The sequence below is a fragment of the Myotis davidii genome, unplaced genomic scaffold, assembly GCF_000327345.1.
Source record: "Myotis davidii unplaced genomic scaffold, ASM32734v1 scaffold130, whole genome shotgun sequence".
Lineage (NCBI taxonomy): Eukaryota > Metazoa > Chordata > Mammalia > Chiroptera > Vespertilionidae > Myotis > Myotis davidii.
Genome location: NW_006285040.1, coordinates 6,051,485 through 6,073,740, shown reverse-complemented (window position 1 = coordinate 6,073,740; position 22,256 = coordinate 6,051,485). Strand labels below are relative to the sequence as shown.

The window sequence follows — 22,256 nt, the reverse complement described above, 5'->3', positions numbered from 1 at the left end:
GCTGCAGCAGAGAAGCCTAGCCTCACTGATGTGGCCCCAGCGGAGAAGCCTAGCCTCACTGCTGCGGCCTGAGCGGAGAAGCCAAGCCTCGCTGCTGCAGCCGGACCAAAGGCCTGCGTACCAAGTGCTGGACAAAAACCAGTGCCAGTAACCAGGGGAAGGAAGGCCTATTGCTCGAATCTTCATGCAACAGGCCTCTAGTCCTATATAATAAAAGGCCAGAGACCACAATGGCATCATGACCATAACAACCATTAGACCAGAACCACCAACGACCCCTCACCACTGGCCCTGCCCCAAAGCAAGCAGTTAGGAGCGATCAGGCAGGTAGGAAGGCAGAATGGTTAGTGGTGACCAGGCAGGCAGACCACAGGGGTGATCAGGTAGGCAGGCAAGTAGTTAGGGGCAATCAGATAGGCAGGCCAGTGGTTAGGGGCAATCAGGTAGGCAGGCCAGCGGTTAGGGGCAATCAGGTAGGCAGGCAAGTGGTTAGGAATGATCAGGTAGGCAGGCCAGCAGTTAGGGGTCATCAGGTAGACAGACGGCCCCTTCCTGGGCTGGCCCCACCCCCAAGCAAGCGGTTAGGGGCAGGCAGGCAGAGTGGTTAGGGGTGATCAGGTAGGCAGACCAGTGGTTAGGGGTCATCATGTAGGCAGGCAAGTGGTTAGGGGCGATCAGATAGGCAGACGGCCCCCTCACTGAGCTGGCCTCACTCCCAAGCAAGCAGTTAGGAGCAATCAGGCAGGCATGCAGAGTGGTTAGGGGTGATCAGGTAGGCAGGCAGAGTGATTAGGGGTTATTAGGTAGGCCGGCCAGTGGTTAGGGGTGATCTGGCAGGCCTACCTAACTCTGCGGGATCAGGCCTAACCAGCAGTCCGACATCCCCCAAGGGGTCCCAGATTGGAGAGGGTGCAGGCCAGGCTGAGGGACACCCTCCCTCCCCCCCATCCGTACACGATTTCGTGCACCAGGCCTCTAGTTTGTATAATAAAAATTACATTATAAGTTTGGGTTGAAATGGTAAGTAATAGTACAATTAGCAGCCTATTTGGAAGAAGAAAAATTCAGTTAGATCCTTATTTCATATCCAAGAAAAATTACAAGTGGATTTACTATCTAAATGTAAAAAATAAATCTAAAATTAATAGAAGAAAACATAAGGCAAAAGAGGCTTTCTTAAGAATGGAAACTCGCCGAAACCGGTTTGGCTCAGTGGATAGAGCGTCGGCCTGCAGACTGAAGGGTCCCAGGTTCGATTCCGGTCAAGGGCATGTAACTGGGTTGCGGGCACATCCCCAGTGGGAGATGTGCAGGAGGCAGCTGATTGATGTTTCTCTCTCATCGATGTTTCTAACTCTCTATCCCTCTCCCTTCCTCTCTGTAAAGAAAATCAATAAAATATATTTTTTAAAAAAAAGAATGGAAACTCAAAAGCAATAAAAGAGGGTAATGAATTTATTTTATAAAATTTTAAAACGTTCATCCCGCAGAAGATACATTAAGGGAATATTTGTAGCACATAACAGAAAATAGTTAACGTCCCTATAATTATAAGAATTCCTACAAATGAATAAAAAAAAGACAACTCTTTTTTAATGAATAGAGGATATCATCTGTCAGTTTATTGGAAAGAAAATACAAATGACTAGTAAAAAACATACAAATGACAGGTAAACATTTTTGGGAAACTCAAAACAAAATTTACTCTTATTCATGCCTATGTGCGGTTGTTAGTTTCCATATATAATTATATGAATGATATAGTTTGATATATTTCTTGGTTGATGGAAATTTATAATTTTTTACTGTTAAAACAACTAGGATAAACATACTTATTCATATGTTGTAAAATTGTGCAAGTTTTTGTGGTCAAGAATCAGCAATCTTTTTCATAATGGGCCAGATAGTAAAGATTTTAGATATTGTGGCCCATATATCTCTATCACAAGTACTCAACTCTGCCTTTGTAGCAGGAAAGCATTCATGGATGATAGTATGGAAGCAAATGGACATGGCTATGTGACAATAAAACTTAATTCAAAAAAAATGGATGGCTAGCAGGCCCTAATTTGGTGACTTCTGCTCTAGGGTATATACCTAAAAGTGTAATTGCCATTAGGTATGAGTGTTTTGAACTTATGTTTAACAAATTGCACTCAAATGACTTTATCAATTAGTATGTGAGAGTTCATTTTTCTTTTGCATGTCTTCTTTACTACTTGAGTCTGACTTTATAATGAGCAACCATTGGGAATGAAATTTTATCTTGTCATTTAGTTTATACTTTCTTAAACACTATTGAAGTTGAATATATTTTCATATATTTATTAGAATTTTGGATTTTCTTTTTCTTTGTTCATATCTTTACCATTTTTTATTATATTAAACTAGAGGCCTGGTGCACGAAATTCGTGCACTCAAGGGAGCGGTCCCTCAGCCCAGCCTGCACACCTTTGCAGTCTGGGAGCCCTTGGGGGATGTCCAACTGAGGGCTTAGGCCCGCTCCCCTAGGGATATCCTTAGTGCTGTCACGGAGGTGGGAGAGGCTCCTGCCACCGCCGTTGCACTCGCCAGTTGTGAGCCTGGCTTCTGGCTGAGCAGTGCTCCCCCTGTGGAAGCGCATTAACCACCAGGGGGCAGCTTCTGCTTTGAGTGTCTGCCCCCTGGAGGTCAGTGCAGGTCATAGCAACTGGTCATTCCACCGTTCAGTCAATTTGTGTATTAGCCTTTTATTATATAGGACGTCTTATTCTTAAATATTTGATATAGATAATATACATCATAACCCTTCCCTGCCAAACCCATTACCTATCTTAGCTTTATGATAAAAATTAAGTTTTACTATAAAGCTAAATTAATTATATTGCCATATTTGTGTTTTGTATGCCTATTTAAACATTTTCTCCTATCCTGAAGTCTTAAGGGTTTCCTCCTACTATTTTAATATTTTATTTTTACAATTGGGTCTTTAATTAATGTCGAATTTTGCTATTATGTGTGATTTGGAGGTAGGAATCTAATTTTATACATATACACACATTTTAAAATGTATATATATGTAATTATTTAATTTAAAACATTTAATTAAGACAAACCAATGTACCATTAATTTACTTTAAATTAGTAATATTTACTATTTAATTTTAATATATATTAACCTACTTTTTTTCCTTTTAGTATGATATAAGAACTCTAATACATCTTTGAATAAGAAGCCGTGATACTGGTCTTCTTTGTCTAGTCTTGCATTAAAGGGGATTTTATAATTTTACCGTTAAGTATTTTGTTTACTAGTACACAAGGTTTCTGATAGATACTCTTTTATCAGCTTAATTTAGTTTCTGTTCCTAATTTGTTGAGGTTATCCTGAATCTGTATTGAACTGTATTACTATTGTAATTTTTTCAAATCTATTTTTCAGAGTCATACCAACTTCATGCTCCTGAACAATTAAGCATTTTTTATTAAACAATTTCATAAATATTCAAGATTATCATATAGAAAAAGAAAAATAATACTGGCTGTTTTTACGTTGAGGAACAGAAACACAAAGGTTGTCATGTCAGAAATCATCTACCTCAGTGGACAATATTTGACTTAAGGACTTAGTGACATACTGGCAATAGAGAAATGTAGCATTATAAAGAGAAATGTTAGATATAATTTCCATTTTCACCCTCTAAATATTAAATTTTTTAATTTAGGACTTTATTGATAGAGTGGAGCTAATTATATAGAGAAAGGGAAACCAATAAAATATTACAAAGCCAGTAATTGTGTGTAGTTTGGTTGTTTCTGTAAAACCAGAAAATATTTAGAAGTGATAACTCATACTTGCAATATTTTTAGAAAGCTACCAAAAGTACAGGCATTTCTCCTTCATGTTTTCATTATGTAAATTAGACTTGATAAGATTTGTTTATTAGAGAATATTATTTACCTTAAGTTCACTATTTTTAGAATCATGATAGAACCAGCATAATAGTTGTAGTGTTACAAAGGAAAGGAGAGAAGTAAAATTTTTGTTGTTGAGCACTTTTTTGAGCTTTTCTGTGATTATCATAACATTGGATAATAGCAGCAATGAGCATTTTTACTATGGTAATAAGAAAAGGAGGACATGGCTATTTAAGCAAAACTAGATGTGATCAAGGGTAAGTTTTGTTGATAAGTTTTATAACTATACTAGAGGGCTGGTGCACAAAATTTGTGCACTGCGGGGGGGGTCCCTCCGCCCAATCTGCTCCCTCTCGCAGTCCGAGAGTCCTTCGGGGATGTTCAACTGACAGCTTAGTACTGCCACAGAGGTGGGAGAGGTCCCACCACTGCTGCTGCCTCACAAGCCATGAGCCTGGCTTCTGGCTAAGTGGCACTCTCCCTATGGGAGCACACTGACCACCAGGGGCAGCTCCTGCATTGAGCATCTGCCCCCTGGTGGTCAGTGCACATCATAGCAAGCAGTTGAGCAGCCTTAGCATATCATTAGCATATTACACTTTGATTGGTTGAACAGACGACCGGACACTTAGCATATTAGGCTTTTATTATATAGGATATGCTTAAAGTTATTAGTTGAAGTACTTTTATTATTTATCTATTGGGTTATACATGCTCAGAAATCTTTTAGTGGTGGGGCTTATAATAAAAAAAATTTTTGAAAATAACTCCATCTAGCCCTGACCGGTTTGGCCCAGTGGATAGAGCATCGGCCTGTGGACTCAAGGGTCCCAGGTACGATTCTAGTCAAGGGCATGTACCTTGGTTGCAGGCACATCCCCAGTTGGGGGTGTGCAGCAGGCAGCTGATCGATATTTCTCTCTCATCGATGTTTCTAACTCTCTTTCACTCTCCCTTCATCTCTGTAAAAAATCAATAAAATGTATTTTTTTAAAAAAAGAAAGAAAATAACTCCATCTAGCTTCTAACATTTTTTCTCCCATCAAAACAGTTACTCTTATTAATACAGTTTTTCATACCTCAATATTAGGATGTCAACTATAGAGTTATTTCAGAAAATGACAACATTGGCAGTACTTCTTTTTAAAACCTATATTTTGGTCTATCATAAAGCTAATTAAAAACAATTTCCGTTTGCAGGGGTTTTTTATATGTAAATGATTTGGTTTTTCCCACTTCCACTAGTATTTATAATAATTAAAGCAAAACCTAGCTTTTTCCAAAAGAATTTTTTTTTTATTATTTCAATTCTGCATTATTTGATCTGTAGTTACTGCTTTGTGTTCACTTGTGGGTAAATAAAAGCTTGACCATCATTGTGATCTCAGTGCTGGGAATAAAGATAATGTGTAGCCACAATAGATATTTGGGAAAGCTAAATCTGAAAGTACTACTGACTTGTAATAGGAATAACCATGGGGAAGGTTAATCATACTGTTTAAATACTGATGTTTATTAAAACAAATCAGATGCTCTTTCTCTTTACAGGAATACCATGTTTTATATAAATTTATTATGTTATATTGACATCTGGATTAATATCCTATCTAATAAAAGGCTAATATGCAAATCGACCAAACGGCAGAATGACTGGTCAGTGTGCTCCCACAGGGGGAGTGCCGCTCAGCCAAAAGCCGGGCTCATGGCTGGCGAGCGCAGTAGCGGTGGCAAGAGCCTTTCCCACCTCCACGGCAGTGCTAAGGACCCCTCAGGGGCTTGGGCCTAAACCAGCAGTCGGACATCCCCCAAGGGGTCCTGGATTGCAAGAGGGCACAGACCAGGCTGAGAGACTCTTCCCCCCTCCCCCCCCCAAGTGCATGAATGTCATGCACCGGGGCTCTAGTAATAATATAAAAGATTAAATTCAGGTATAATTTCCTTTGTTGAAATATTTTTTGAAAATAGCTTTTAAACACCAAATTTTCACATTATATGTATTATATAGTTTGACATATATTTGTATCATTTTGCTAAACGGAGCTATAAATCTGTTGTATAAAGTCAGATGTATTGCCCTAGTCAGGTTGGCTCAGTGGATAGAGCAGTGGCCTGCAGACAAAAGGGTCCTGGGTTCAATTCCAGTCAAGGGCATGTACCTAGGTTGCAGGCTCAATCCCTGGCCCTGGTCAGGGTGCGTGTGGGAGGCAACCAATCAATGTGTATCTCTCTCACATCAATGTTCCTCTGCCTGCCACTTCCCGCCCCCATCTTCCACTTCCACTCTCTCTTTAAAAAAAAAAATCAATGGAAAAATATCCTCAGGTGAGGATTAACAAAATAATAATAATAATAAATAAAGTTAGACATAACAAAATATTGAACTGAACCTAAATGTCATTACTGTGTGAATATAAATATCTAACTTCTAACTTAAGAATTGTCTGTCATAATCCTGGGTTATTAAGTGGTAGCCTTAGTATGATTATTTACACTCATGTCTTTAATAAAACTAGATCTAATTTGATCACTTATTTTATTTTAGCGAAGAGTAACCAGAATTCAACAAATAGAGAAGGACATACTTCGTATACGACAGCTTTTACAGTCCCAAGCAACAGAAGCGGAGGTTAGTAAATTGTCTGTATTGTTTGCAGATTTAAATATAGGTAGTTATTATAAGAAAAGAAAACATATAATTACTGTGGCATAATTGAAATATAGTTGTTCTAGAAAATTGATATACTTTTTAAGTTTTTTTCATTAAATTAAACGATCAAAATCTTGATTAATTTGATTTCCTTATAACTTTTAGACAATTAAAAATTTATAGGGCCCTACAGTTAGGGCAGAGTCCTTCACAAGACTGCCCCCCATTTCAGATGTCAAGGCACCCAGCTGGTTATAAATTTGGGACTTCCTACAACCCCCTTAGGCTTGATAATTCATTAAAATGGCTCCAAACTCATTGAAAGTTCTATGCTTACAATTAGTTTTATTTTAAAGGACACAATCAGGAACAGCCAAATGAAGAACTGCATAGGGCAAGATCTGGAGAAGGGAGGGATGGCGGATGCAGAGCTTTCATGCTCCCTCCTCATAAATCAGGACACATAACTCTCCTAGCATATTAGTGTATTCATCAACCAGGAAGCTCCACCGAGCTGTGGTGTCCAGAATTTTAATTAAGGTTTCATTATATAGGCAATCTTGACTAAATAAGTGGCCACATGATTGAACTCAGTTTCCAGCCCCTTCCCCTCCCTGGAGGTCAGTCTGGCCCAGAGTTTCAATGCTCTAGTAATGTGGTTGTTCTTTCGGATGACCAGTATCCATCCTGAAGCTTTCTAGGTGCCCTCCTTGAGTCACTCTATTTGCATAAATCAAGAATTTCCAAGTGTTTTTTAAGTTCTGTGCCAGAAACGAAGGGACAAAGACAAAATATATTTTATAGTGTACCACACCAGTCTATAAATTTACCTCTAGTCAAACTGCCTATTAAATTTAGAAGTAGAATATATTTTTTAGATAGGCAAAGTTTTAAAATATGTATTTTTATGTACCATTTTCTGGAAGCTCTTAGAAGATATAGTTAAGTTAAATGAAGGTGTAAAGCAAGAAAAATTAAGATTTGGTATCCAAGACATAGGGAATACAATATAAGAGAAAGAAATGAAAAACTCCTGAGAATGAAAATTAAGGGAAACAAATGATAGAGAAAGTAACTAGTCCATATTAGAACAGTTGAGAAGATTTCAGGAGAGATTAATCTAAGAAGATGCAATCAGTAGACTACTTAATGTTTTTAAATTTATTGAAAGGAAAGGAAATTGACACAGTAGGAAAGAAACTGATGATGCCATAAATACATAACATCAAATACACAAAACAAAACTAATGTGGTGAACAGCAAGAAGTTGTAAAGGAAAACAATCATAGTACACTACCTGTTGGCCATGATTAGAATTTAATAGTCAAAATAATGTAAATAGTGAAAAATTGATCTAACTATAAAGCAGTATTGGAAGGATGGAGGAACAGGATAGTGTGGTGTTGAGGGTGGAATAGTGGGAAATCAATAAGTGGTGCATTCAACTGAAAATTGCAGAACTAGCAAAACAAGCAGGTTACTTAGAGGTAAGTGTGCCCCCATCTCAAAAAAGAAAAAAAGAAAAAAAAACCCTGAAAGAGATGAAACGTTTGCCTTTAGGAAATAGGACAGGACAGGCAAATGTGAGAAATATCAGTTTATTCTCATCTTTAGAAATAATGATTATTTAAACTATTTAAATTTATAACTATGATAAAAAGAAAACATTTTTAAAAGAGCCAAAGCCATAATTTAAAAGATATTTATACTCATCTTCCTCTACTCCTTACAACTCATTAATAAGGAAACAGCTGATGGACAAAAGATTTCAATAGACATTGCACCAGAAACACACACACACACACACACACACACACACGAAAATAAGTTCAGCATCATCGGTCATTAGGAAAATACAAATCAAAACAACAATGAGATGCCACTTCACATCCATTAGGATGCCTGTAATCATAAAGGTAGTAATAAGCATTGTCAAGGATCTGAATAAATACTGTGTTGGTGAGACTGTAAAATGGTATAGCGACTTGGAAAACAGTTTAACTGTTCCTCAAAATATTAAACATAGAGGTACCATGTGGCCCAGTAATTTCACTTCTAAGAGAGATGAAAACATATATCTATACAGAGACTTTAATTTGAATGTTTATGGCAGTATTATTCATACTAGCCCAAAGGTAGAAAGAATGCAAATGTATATATGCTGCCGGGTGAATGAATACAAATGATACATAAACGTGGTATATCCTTATAATGGAATACTGTCCGCAAAAAGATACAAATGGTTGGTACATTCTATATAGCTAAGTATAAGAAGCCAGACACATAAGTCCACTTACTCCATTTGTAAGAAATGTCCAGAAAAGGCGAATTTATACAGAAAAAAGTTGCCTGCAGTTGTGGGCAGTAATGAGGATTAACTGTAGATGAACACAAAGGATCTTAAAATGTGTGAATTTTGTGACATGTAAATACCTCAACAACAAAAATTTTTTTAGTCTTAAACTAGAAACTTTTGGTAAGTTATCCAGCAGCAATAGAAATAAGGAAATGAGTTAGGATTATTCTTTCATAGGAATCAGAAGTAGCCTCTTTGCCTTCAGAGTTAGCACTAGTTTGGGACAGTGATCAGAGAGTGCAGGCAGGCCTGTCGCCTAAGATCAATGAAAGAACAAAGGAAGTAAATAAGAAAGGAGGAAGAAAAATAAAGGTAGTAAGTGTTAAATATTAGTTTGGCCTCTGGAGTCAGACTGGGCTGTGATCCCAGCTCTGGTTCTATTTACTAGGTATGTGACCTAAGGCTAGATATTTATCTTCCCTGTGTATCAGTTTCTTCATTTATAAAATGAGGGTAATAACTGTGCCTACCTTATAAGTTGGTATGAGAATTAAATAAATTAATAGATAACAAGTGATAAATGCATAGTAAACATTAGATTTTTTTAAAAATATATTTTATTGATTTTTTACAGAGAGGAAGGGAGAGAGACAGAGAGTCAGAAACATCGATGATGAGAGAAACATCGATCAGCTGCCTCCTGCACATCTCCCACTGGGGATGTGCCCGCAACCCAGGCACACGCCCTTGACCGGAATCGAACCTGGGACCCTTCAGTCCGCAGGCCGACGCTCTATCCATTGAGCCAAACCGGTTCCAGCAGTAAACATTAGATTTTTTAAAAAGTTTACCATATTCATCATTATCGTCCTGCATGCCTATGTTTCTTTGGATCGCCTACTCTCCCTCTATTGAAAATAACTATTTCAACCCTTATCTCCCTCCCTGTAATAATTCCACCTCCTTCTTCACAGAGAAAACAGCAGCTTCCATAGGCACTATCTCTCTTTCTCTCAGGAAGCATTCTGCCTTTCTTCTTTCTCCCTGCACTTTGGATTCTCAGCTTCTGCCTTCTTGGGAACTTTTAACTCTTACCTCTTTTCTCCCAAATATTTATCTTTTTCCTCTTTTATTGCACTTTTCCAATGGCATTTAAACAGGCTCAAATCTTATGTTTAAAAATATAAAATGAAACTTCTTCAATCCCACTGCTCCCTGCAACTCTCTTTCTTCGTCTGTCCCTTCTACTCCTTCCTGTCCTTTCCTAATCTCCATTCCAAAGGTATTTCTGGACTCCAAGTCTACATTTCCTCCCCACCATTCACTCTTAATGCAAGCCAATCTAATTTCTACTCCCATATTTCACTAACATGGACCATCAGTGGCTTTTATATTGTGAATTAAATTGGCATTTTCAATCTTCATCTTGACACTCTTCACATTATTGAATACTTCCTGATGTTTGAAATATTCTTCTCTTGACATCTATGACAATACTTTCTTTGTTTCCATCTCTTTGGCCTTTAAAGTTCATGTTCCTTTATGTGGCATTAATTGTAGGCATTCCTTAAAGCTTATTTCCCTTTTCTGTGTATTGTTTCTCCCTAAGACCATCTCTTTTGTGCTTAGGGCTTCAGTTACCATCTATAAAATATTGGCTCTCAAATTCATTTTTCTAGCCCTGAGCTCCAGACTCCTAAATATATATGCCAACTTGGCATCTCCACTTAGGTGATGCAAATCTAAAACATAATAAATTATCTCTTCCTAAGTTCTTCTTACCACCCCACCTCCTTCAGAAAACCCTTATCCTCCTTAAGTTATTACCTATCTCTGTGATTGACATCATCATTATTCAGTTGTGTGAGCTAAGGAACATAGGAGTAATTCTTGACACCAGAGCTCTTCCTCCACTCACCATATCCAATCTACCACCAAGTCCTTCAGATTTACCTCTGTCTCTACTTCTTTTATCTCCATTACTGCTTCACTAGTGCAAAGTGCCATCATCTCACATTTACAGTAATATATTAGCCTCCAGACTGAGCTCCTCTGTTGCCTATTTACTTACACCATTTAAAAATTGACTTTAAAAATAAATTTAGCCTTGACCAGGTTGTCTCAGTGGATAGAGCGTTGGCCTGTGGACTAAAGGGTTCCGGGTTCGATTCCAGTTAAGGGCATGTACCTTGGTTGCGGGCACATCCCCAGTAGGGGCTGTACAGGAGGCAGCTGATTGATGTTTCTCTCTCATCGATGTTTCTAACTCTCTATCCCTCTCCCTCTCCCTTCCTCTTTGTAAAAAATCAATAAAATATATTTAAAAATAAAATAAATTTACATGCAACTTTTCTCATTAAAACGCTAGTATTAGTTATTTGGGGCAAGAGTGCTATCTGAGAATCACACTAAAATTTAACAAAATCAGTAAGGTTATTTTATTATCTTTATGTTCTATTCTCTACACCATGATTTCCTGACATACTAGAACAAGCCATGCTTCCTTCCACCTCAGCTTCTTTGCATATGATCTTCTGTTTACCTAAAAACTTTATCCTTTACCCTATCATTTTTCTAAAAATTCCTCTTTATTCTTCAGACCTCAGTTCAAACATTTCCTAAGAGAGCTCTTCCCCAAACTCCTAGACCATGTGACTCTTTCTGCTATATATTCTTATAATATTTTGTACCCTTCTTTCAGAGCACATGTCAAAATCTTAACTTTATTGTTATTTCTCTCATTACTTGGTAGTATCCCCGACTGGACTATAAGTTCCAAGAGTGCATAGAACAATGACTGCTTTTACTAGCACTGTATTCCTTATCACATAATGCAGGTAACTAACATAGCAGATGCTCAGCAATTGCTTATACATCAACATCTGCAATGGTGTTACTGTCAAATCTTTGTGGTTTTTATAGGTTTTGATTCCTTTTGTTTCTAGATTGACTTTGTATGTCTCTACTTTTGTTGAATTTTTTCAGCTGGTACTGTTTTTTCTATTTCTGAATTATTGGGGCTATCTTACTTTTAGCCTACATGTAAATATACTAGTTTATTGATGGAATTAATTTTTGGTCACATTATAAATGGTATAGGAAAGCTTGATGTTTAAGGAACTTCCAGTGAAGCCATTTTGTGAAATAACTATCCACTATCTTGTCACATTTTTTAAAGTATAATTTTTATTTTAGAGTGACATTTCCCTAGGGCAAACACATTTATAATTGTTTCTATAAAAGAAAATGGGAAAATTATTTTCTTTGATTCTTCACTGTTATTTTTACAAAGTGACTGCTTTATACTGGATATAATCTATCTCTAAATGATTGCTTTTACTGGATATAATGTCATTTTCATTTCATATAACAGATGGTGGTTACATTAGAAAAGGATTTTAGTTTTATTTATATCAGAATCTAAGAGCTTATCTATTTGTTTAATATTATTTTTATCAGCATATACTGTATATCTATATATTCTATGTAGAGTATACTTACACAGAAGGTATTTATAAACTTAGATAATAGTTTAAGTGTTATATTTGCAGCGCTGTTAAATGCCAAAATTATGTGACCTTGCAGAAAAGATAGTTATTTGTTCTAGTTGGGTTATATTCCTGATAGTGATGTGAGCACAGCTGGTGGAGGATGGTGTTTCTGTGAGTCTCAGAAAATCCTTTGTCTCGTGCAGCTCTAATGCTCAAGGGACACAATTCACTTTCCTCTTACCGAAATAGTCGACTGCCAGCCATGCTGGAGGTTATGAAGTCTGAAGTGTAGTAGTTCCATGCCTTTGTAAACCTGTGTAATTTATGCATTCAGAGCTTTAAAATAAGAAAGGGGAAAAGCTGTGAGCTAAAAAAAACAGACATCATTTTTTTTATGTAATGATGTTAACTCCCTATTAACAGAGGTCATCTCAGAGCAAGCATGAAGCTGGCTCACATGAAGCTGAGCAGCAGAATGAAGGTCAAGGAGTGGCAGAAATCAACATGGCAACTTCTGGTAGTGGTCAGGTAAATAAATTATTTTTTTGTTTTTTAAATAAGCTATTTAAATATTTTTTAAATATGGTCCTCAGAATGATCTGTAAATGTTGTTTGTTTCCTTAGTCCTGAATACATATCTTCAGAAGATTTGGTACCAAAATGTTATCACTTTTCTTTATACACCTAACAATAATGTTTTCAAATTTTTAAAACTGTTTCATAATGTAAATTGTGTGTTTCTATTTTAGTCTAAAATGATTGGTGTGACTAGAGTTTTTTGAAAAATAAAATACTAAGCTGCATTTTGGTTATTTGTGTGACTTGACCTAGTTATTATTGCTTTCATTGAATAGATTTGCTCTTTCTCTAAGGCATTCTTTGCAATGACATTTTTATGTTTTTAAAAATGATCTTAAGGACTTGCTATAGTTCTTGTTTTCTCTTGTACTTCAAGATTACATAAATCTAAAAATCCAAGTCTTATTTTTGAAAAGATTATTTTAATGCTCATAAAAAGTAAAGAGATGTAGCCTGGTTGTGTTTAACTATTGTTACATCATTTTTAGCAACGTTATGGAAGTCAACTTGATTTTTTTATTAATACAGAAGTATTGTCTTACTGTGCTGCTGTTAGTTTTCTATTAATTTTATTGGATGCATCCTAATATGACAGAATTTTTCTTTGGGGTGTTCTGTATGCCCCATATTGTTTCAATGAATATTTTTATGCTGTAAATGAATGATTTTAAAAAAATAGAATTTCACCGAGTTGGTTTTAAGGTAATTTTTCTACTGTGGATATAGACTATTTCTTTAGTGTCTATGTTACTTTTGATATTATTTATTTAAAAAGAGCATGCTTATGTTCATTAAAATGTAAAGCTTAAAATCTCTCATACTTAAGTATTTAAATTTATTTTACTAAGTTAAAACAAAAAGATACTTCACTTTAGTATTACTAGTTAGCATTGCAGTGGGGAAAAGAAATTATATTTAAACTAGAGGCCCAGTGCACAAAATTTGTGCACTTGACAGGGCGGTCTCTCAGCCTGGCCTGCGTCCTCTCGCAGTCCAGGAGCCCTCGAGGGATGTTCGAGTGATGGTGCCCTCCACTGCCGCTGTGCTCACCAGCTATGAGCCCGACTTCTGGCTGAGCAGCGCTCTTCATGTGGGAGTGCACTGACCACCAGGGGGCAGCTCCTGTACTGAGTGTCTGCCCCCTGGTGGTCAGTGTGTGTCATAGCAAGTTCCACCATTCGGTTGATTTGCATATTAGCCTTTTATTATATAGGATAGCACATTTGAGTTACTTCTTTGTAATTTAGGGAATTATATGGGAAGCTTATGTGTTTCTACACATAAGTAGAAAGGAGGAAAATTACTTCTTGACAGAAAAAAAATTCTCTGCTTAGAATTAAACTTACCATTAGTGCTTTGGGTCATATTCCAATTATTATATACTTCAAAGCCTTACGTATCCAATAATCAGGTTATCCATTAAAAAATAATAATTGAATCCTTATCACACTTCTTTCATTAATTCTTTCATCAGAATTAATCCTAAGTAGATTACATTTAATGTCAAAAATGAAAACTATTGCCCTGCCAGTGTGGCTCCGGTTGAGTGTCGACCCAAGAACCAAAAGGTCACCCACCAGTTCAATTCCCGGTCAGGGCACATGCCTGGTTGGGGACATGCAGGAGGCAGCTGATCGATGATGTTTCTCTCTCATCAGTGTTGCTTTCTCTCTCTCTCTCTCTCTCTCTCTCTCTCTCTCTCTCTCTCTGTGCCCCCCCCCCCCCCCTCTCTCTAAAAATCAATGGAAAAATATCCTCAGGTGAGGACCAAATAAATCTGTTAAAGCATGGGCAAACGACATGAACAGAAATTAAAAGGAACTAGAAATGGCTTGTAAACATGTGGAAAGATTATCAATTTTATTAGTAATGATGTATAAATATAAGCTACAACCAAAGTAAAGTATTTTTGGAGGCCATTGGATTGTCAAAGGTCAATAACACTCAGTGTTGCTAATGGGTAACTATCATCCTCATATACTGTCTCTACTTGTGCAAAATGAATAACCTTTCTGAAGAACAAATTTTTAATATGTATCTAAACTTAATGTGCCAACTCTGTAGCTCATAATTGCAGCTTCTAAGATTTTACACTAATGAGGTAATCAGTCAAGAGTGCTCACACATGTTTGAAGAGATTCATCATAATATTATAACAGCAAAAATAGAAATAATCTGAATGTACATTAATAAATAAATTATCCATCAGCTGTGGATAAGTGGTCAAGTAGCTCTGAAGTAAATCCCACTTTCCCACCAACTAAGAAACAAAACTTTAGACAAGTAAATGCTGTTTAGTGTTTCTTCTTAAAACAAACAAACAAACTATATATAAAAGCCTAAGCGACCGAACAGCCAGTCACTATGATGCACACTGACCACCAGGGGGCAGATGCTCAATGCAGGAGCTATCCCCTGATGGTCAGTACGCTCCCACAGCGGGAGTGCCACTCAGCTGACTGACCCGTCCCAGTGGCCCACCAGCCCGGCGGCAGCCACTCACTCTCCCACTAGTCCTGCAGGTACAATCTCCAGAGAATGGGCCATGCACTGACCCACCACCAGGAAGTCAGCCTCACGCACCGCAGCCACTTCCCCTCCCTAGATGCTCCACAAGGAAGAAACAATATAATATAGGCCGCCAAGTGGCTCCCAACAACTGGTGCAAATGTCAGCGGGACGGATCAGGATCTCGGGCTCACAAGGGCATCCCACCACCCGCCTGGAGGGTCAATTGTGTCTCAGGTACTCCCCCAACCCCCCCTGGGGACCCTGAATTAGTGCACCGGGCCTCTAGTAAGGTGATACAGTTGTGAAAATTAAATGCAGTATGCACTTAACATAGTCCCTGGCATATAGCAGATACTTATTAAAGGTAACATTATTGTTGTTACTAGTAACTAATAATAGTTGTGTTTTTTTTTTTAAATTGATTTGAGAGAGAGAGAGGAAAGGAGAGGGGGAAAGAGAGAAACATTGATTGGTTGTCTCCCATATGTACCCTGAAAGGGGTTGGGGAGGAGTTTGAACCTGCAACCTGGGTATGTACCCTGGCCAGGAATTGAATCACAATCCTTCAGTGCACAGATGATGCTCCAACCAACTTAGCCACACCAGCCAGGGCAGTTATAATTGAAAAAGACAGATAGTCCCTAACCCAGTGATGGCGAACCTATGACACGCGTGTCAGAGGTGACAGGCAAACTCATTTTTTTGGTTGATTTTTCTTTGTTAAATGGAATTTAAATATGTAAAATAAATATCAAAAATATAAGTCTTTGTTTTACTATGGTTGCAAATATCAAAAAATTTGTATATGTGACCCGGCACCAGAGTTAAGTTAGGGTTTTTCAAAATGCTGACACGCCGAGCTCAAAAGGTTCGCCATCACTGCCCTAGCCTCATGAAACTTACATGGCACATCCATGCAAATGTTAAAAATGACAAATTACATCTGTTAATATAGAGTTCTAACTTTTAGTCTTCAGCCTTGCCTTTTTTTTCTGGTATATTCTTCACATTATAATCAGAGTGATCCTTCTAAAACACAAATCTGATCAAATCACTTACTTGTTTAGACAATTCAGTGGCTACCCACTCCCCATAGAATAGTATGTAGTTCTTTATGTTATCAACTCTTCCAGCAGTATTTCTGTTTGCCCTATTTCTCTGCAGTCTCTCAACTCAACTTCTCCAGTCCTTAAGTATGTCCAAGCCTTCCAAATAATGTTCCCTGTGGCTGGAATTCTCTTCTACTTTGTTCACTTGTATGTGTTTTACTCACCTTTCCCCTCAGTTTAAATGGCATTTCTTTCAGGACATTTTCCTTGTTCCCACCTCTGTGAAATATATAAAGTTGTTCTCACAGCATTTAATACAGTTTGTTGGTTTAATTGTCTACTTGCCTTTTTAAAGACCTCCTCTAATAGAAGTTTCAAGCAGTCTTCTCTATACTTTGAGCTCCCAAAGAACTTGAACTGTACTGAATTCACAGTCAGTTTGTGGTCATTTGAAGCATTTCATCAGTGGAGCTTTCTGTCAATTTATGTTTAACTGAATGTGTTTGCATGTCTTTGGGTCTGTAAAAAAAGTATTACTCTTAGAATTTCTTTAATATTTGGTTTCTTCTGGAGTGTAATTTAACTGTCTTGCAACAAATCTCCTTTTCATCAGTTTTTCTCTAAAATTTACTTAATAAATTTATAGGTAAAAACATTCCTTTTTTTTTTTTTTTTTTTTTGTTAATCCTCACCTGAGGATACTTTTCCATTGATTTTCAGAGAGGAAGAGAGACAGAGAGAGAAACATAGATGTGTGTATCAATTGGTTGCCTCCCACACATATCCTGACCCGGGTTGGGGGTCGAGCCTATAACCAAAGTACAGGTACGTGCCCTTGACCGGAATCGAACCCGTGACTCTTCAGTTCAAGAGCCAATGCTCTATCCAGGGAGCCAAATTGCCTAGGGCAATGTTCATACTTTTTTAATGCTATATTTAGCTGTCTACCGTAAAGGGTACTTTAACATGAAGTTAGCTATATTTATATACAATCTAAATTACACTATCTATAATTTGCTTAATTTCTAGAGTTCGGCTACACGAATGGATCATGAAACAGCCAGTGTTTTGAGTTCTAGTAGCACACACTCTGCTCCTCGGAGGCTGACAAGTCATCTGGGAACCAAGGTAACAGAAGATTATAAACCTGGTCACTTATATACTATGAATACTTCCCTAATATTCGTTAGATAAGTCACTAAAACCATTCTTTCTCATCTTTTAAATAGAGGAGAATTTTGATGCCATCATCACAGATTCTTAAAGAAATGACATCTTTTTATACAAAGGAGCACAAAGGGAGAGTAAGGATTATTAAAAGTGCCAAATTAGCTAGTTTTTTTCATATTTTTTCCCCAGCTTTGTCCACTTCTCTGCCAGTATCCTAAGCTCCAACCTCACTGGCTTACTTGCTTTCCTGAGCTCTCCCTTTATCCTCCACGTCTCGCCTGCAGTGGCACGCATCTCCACTGTCTACCTCGTCTCACAACAGCTCTCAAAGCTTTAGCCAGCCTTCAGAACTCTTCTCAGGCTTGCTTCTTTACAAAACATTTTTTGATTCCCATGGTCCTCTCACCTCCCCATGTAGTCTCTCTGCCTCCTTTGAATCACTACAGTGCATGAAACTGTCTTGGAGAACAGAGACTGTCTTTTATGTATCATGTGCTGCATCTAGCACAGAGCCTGCGAATAATGAGTGTTTAATAAATATTTACTTAAATAGATGGAACAGTTATTGAAATTGAATGTTATCCATTGCTGATAAGTCAGCTCTCTTAGGGTCTCTCAGATGTTAACAAGTATCTTAGGACTTGGGAATAGCATGTTTGAAAAGAAAGTAATTATTTTATTACCGTTTTAAAGCCAGAGACTTTAATATTATATTAACAAAGGATGAAATTCTAACATTACTAAACAATTTATTTTTCATTAAATCTAAATAATTCCATTAATTGTTTTCATAGCATATTCTGTATACTCTTTATTTTAATAATATAATGGCTCTTAGGAAAAGCATTACTGAAATAACTAATATTGACTTAAGAAATGAATTTTGGAGTAGTTATATTGTTAATATAAGACTTAATTCTTTTAATAACTCAAAATAGCTACTACTTGGGACCTTTGGAATGCTAGTAACTGTGCTAGGATTGTATGTATGTTATCTCTAATTGTCTCAAACCCTATGAGATATTCTTGTTTCTCTTTGTTAAATGAGAAAACAGATACAAAAGTGATTCAGGCAGCCATTGTATAATTAAATTGGACTTCAACCCTAGATCTATCCAACATCAATACATAGTTTTTACTATAAAGAAAATCTCTAATATTCAACATTACTGTTGCATGAACACTGACAGCTAAATACCTTTTTCTTTTGAAGTAATTTATGCATATTACAAGAGCTTCCTACATTTTTGTATGCTAGCTACTAAACTATAATATGTATTAATTCATTTAATCTTCAAGAGAAAACCCTATTAGGTGAATTCCTTCATTTTGCAACTGAAAAAATGGGCTCAGAGAAATCAGATAACTTGTTCGTATCACACAGCTCACTCATAAGGTGTGGAGCCAGAATCTGAAAACCCATTTATCCATAATTCTACACTGCCTTCCTAAAACCTTCATTTCTAAGAGTAGTCTGTGTTTACACGTTTAGAGTAGTTACTTAACCTAAACACTATGGACTGGATAATTCTTTGTTGCATTGTAGCCTGTTTAGCAGCATTTCTGGTCTGTACCCACTAGACACCCATAGCACTTCCTCCTGTAGTGACAACCAAAAATGTCTCCAAGGCATTGCCAAAAGTTAAGAACCACTGATTTATAGACATGATACATTCTTTATATAATACTCTCTACTTTTCTCGAGCTTTAAAATGTAGCTCATCATAGTCCAAGATAACTGGCCAGTGTAGCTCAATTGGTTGGAGCATTGCCCTTACACCAAAAGGTGGCAGGTTCAATTCCCAGTCAGTGCACATACTCAAAATGCAAATTCCATTTCCAGTCAGGGGGGAGGAAGGGAGGGGGAGGGTGGTTGCAGGTTTGATTCTGGTTGAAACACAAACCTAGGCTGCAGGTTCAATCCCTGGTGGTAGTATGTGCGGAGGCAAACGATTGATCTTTCTCACACATCAATGTTTCTCTCTCCTTCTCTCTAAAATCAATGAAAAACATATCCTTAAGTGAGGATTTTTTTTAAAAAAGATAACAGTACTGTTTCCTTTTTCTAATTGCTTCTAAGTAAATCCTTAGACTTTATTGTCAGAGAGTCGATGCTTAGCAATTGCTTTTAGAAAAAATTGTATGAGAATCTTTGCTTTGTACTCTTTATGTAAGCATAGCATTCTTTTTATGACAAAGTGTTTTTTATATGTGTAAGGGAGAAATCTTATAATTTTAGCAATACTATTATAATCTTTTGAGGGTTAGTGATTGCTGAAAAATAGTACTTAGTAAAAATGATTGTTGAAAACTTTTATATTTATTAATTATAGTTGTAGATTAAAAGAAGTAAAACAAAATTTTTAATTCTCCCAAGAATTTAGATAGACCACCTTCCTCACTCTGTGAGTGAAATTAGTTGATTTTCATTCATTATAAACAATGAATTATCACGAGCTGCTCCAGATAAACACAATTTAAGTATGTAAGAACCTATTTCCTCTTTCAGCACTGTATACTACCACTACTATTATTTACTCATACAAACAAATTGGTGATGATTATATAAATTTTGAAATAACATTCATTACTTCATCATGGAAAGAATTTTTTGTTTTTTGTAATGAGTTACAATAAATATCCCATTCATCACTTCATTGGTGTTGGCTTTTGGATATTAAAGTCATAATTTTGTTTCTAAACTCATTTGGCCCACAGGTGGAAATGGTGTATTCATTGTTGTCAATGCTTGGTACTCATGATAAGGATGATATGTCACGAACTTTGCTAGCTATGTCTAGCTCCCAAGACAGCTGTATATCCATGCGACAGTCTGGATGTCTTCCTCTCCTCATCCAGCTTTTACATGGCAATGACAAAGACTCTGTGTTGTTGGGAAATTCCCGGGGCAGTAAAGAGGCTCGGGCCAGGGCCAGTGCAGCACTCCACAACATCATTCACTCACAGCCTGATGACAAGAGAGGCAGGCGTGAAATCCGAGTCCTTCATCTTTTGGAACAGATACGAGCTTACTGTGAAACCTGTTGGGAGTGGCAGGAAGCCCACGAACAAGGCATGGACCAGGACAAAAATCCAAGTATGTTCCCTATAGTGTACATCACAGTGCATGTTACAAAACAAATGTAAACGTTTTTAAAAAGAAAACTTTTAGTTCGTATGTTATCTTTATGAATAGGACAGGAAATGCATATTAGCCATCTATGCTACTAACATAGTTTAAAGCTTAAGTCTTTTTTAAGTCTAAAATTAAGAAAAATGTAGCAAAGGGAAATGTTATATGCACTATGATACAGCAAAGAAAAAGAACAGGAAATCAAGAGAGACTTACAGAGTCATAGCATAGTACATCTAGGATCTGAGTAATTATGTTGCCCATCTCTTATTTTATAGATGAAGTTCAGAAAAGAAACTTTACATAAGGTTTTTCAGCAAGCCATTATCTTTTACATTTGCATATCACTCTACTCAGTAGATACAGAGCTGTTATATCTGTTGTTATTTGATCCTCACAACAACCTGTGAAGTAGGAAGGGAAGGTATTATCTCCATTTTACAGATGAAGAAACTGAGACTCAGAAAAGCTAAAGATTTGCCTGTGGCATCACAGTTAGTAAGTGGAGCCAGGAACAGAGGCCAGATTTCCTGATTCTCAACTCAGTGCCCTTCCCACCGCACCATCCTGCTCCAGGCAATGGGTCCCTATTGCTGGGGGTGATCAGCCACCCAGCTCTTTGCTCAGGAGAGACCCTTGGCCACCAGCCCCTATCCCTCAGACACAGGGAACATGGGAGCAGGAATCCTTGGGCACATAACTTCATTCCTGTAGCAAGAACCAAAATTAGTAAGTATATAAGGTAAGATTTTCCTTTCGCCTGATAAAAAAATACACACACAACACGGCACCTCAAAAAAAATTAAGTAGAATGAATTATTATTGCTTCTGAAAAATAGACTTGCTTTTTAAATTTTATTTCAGGTAACAAGTTTTGAAACCTTGTGCATAATACTAAATGTGGAGGTATATTTTCTTGGGTACCTTTTCTTTAAATTTTTACTATCTAGTATCTGTCAATATAGTAAGTAAACTTTCTCTACTAGGTTTATACTAGCTTTCTCTACTACATTTGTACACAGTGATGTGCTTCTAATCCACACTCATGACAATAGTTTAAGTAGAAATTATAAATAAAATTTATGCCAAAATGTTTTTATTCTTTCATATAGTAAACATAATCTTAAATTATTTTACTTACTAGGGGCCCGGTGCACGAAATTCGTGCACTTGGTGTGTGTTGGGGGGGGTGTCCCTCAGCCCAGCCTGCCCCCTCTCACCTACTGAGAGCCCTCAGGCCTCATTTCCCCCCATCACTGGTTCTGCCCCCAGCCCAGGCCTGGGCAGGGGACCCCCAGACCCCTCCAATTGCTGGCTCTGCCCCTTGCCCAGGCCTGATGCCTCGGCCAGAGGCATAGACCCCCATCACCCTCCAATCGCCTGATCGGCCCCTTGCCCAGGCCTGACGCCTCCACCAGAGGTGTCAGGCTTGGACAGGGGACCCCCATCTCCCCCTGGTCACTGGCTCTGACCCACGCCCCGG

At 37.4% G+C, this 22,256-nt stretch overlaps 1 protein-coding gene across 7 annotated transcripts in view; it reads left to right on the top strand.

Moving 5' to 3' along the window:
* The window catches only part of APC (adenomatous polyposis coli), a 106,357-nt gene that overhangs the window by 61,281 nt on the left and 22,820 nt on the right, over positions 1-22,256 (top strand). For 5 of the 7 annotated variants that reach the window (XM_015558460.1, XM_015558461.1, XM_006755286.2 and 2 more), the window contains 4 exons: positions 6,440-6,523; positions 12,755-12,859; positions 17,500-17,598; positions 20,359-20,737. In XM_015558460.1, coding sequence (XP_015413946.1) covers positions 6,440-6,523; positions 12,755-12,859; positions 17,500-17,598; positions 20,359-20,737 — 667 coding nt within the window. The remainder of the gene's footprint in view (positions 1-6,439; positions 6,524-12,754; positions 12,860-17,499; positions 17,599-20,358; positions 20,738-22,256) is intronic. The other 2 variants (XM_015558462.1, XM_006755288.2) reach the window with 1 other exon arrangement.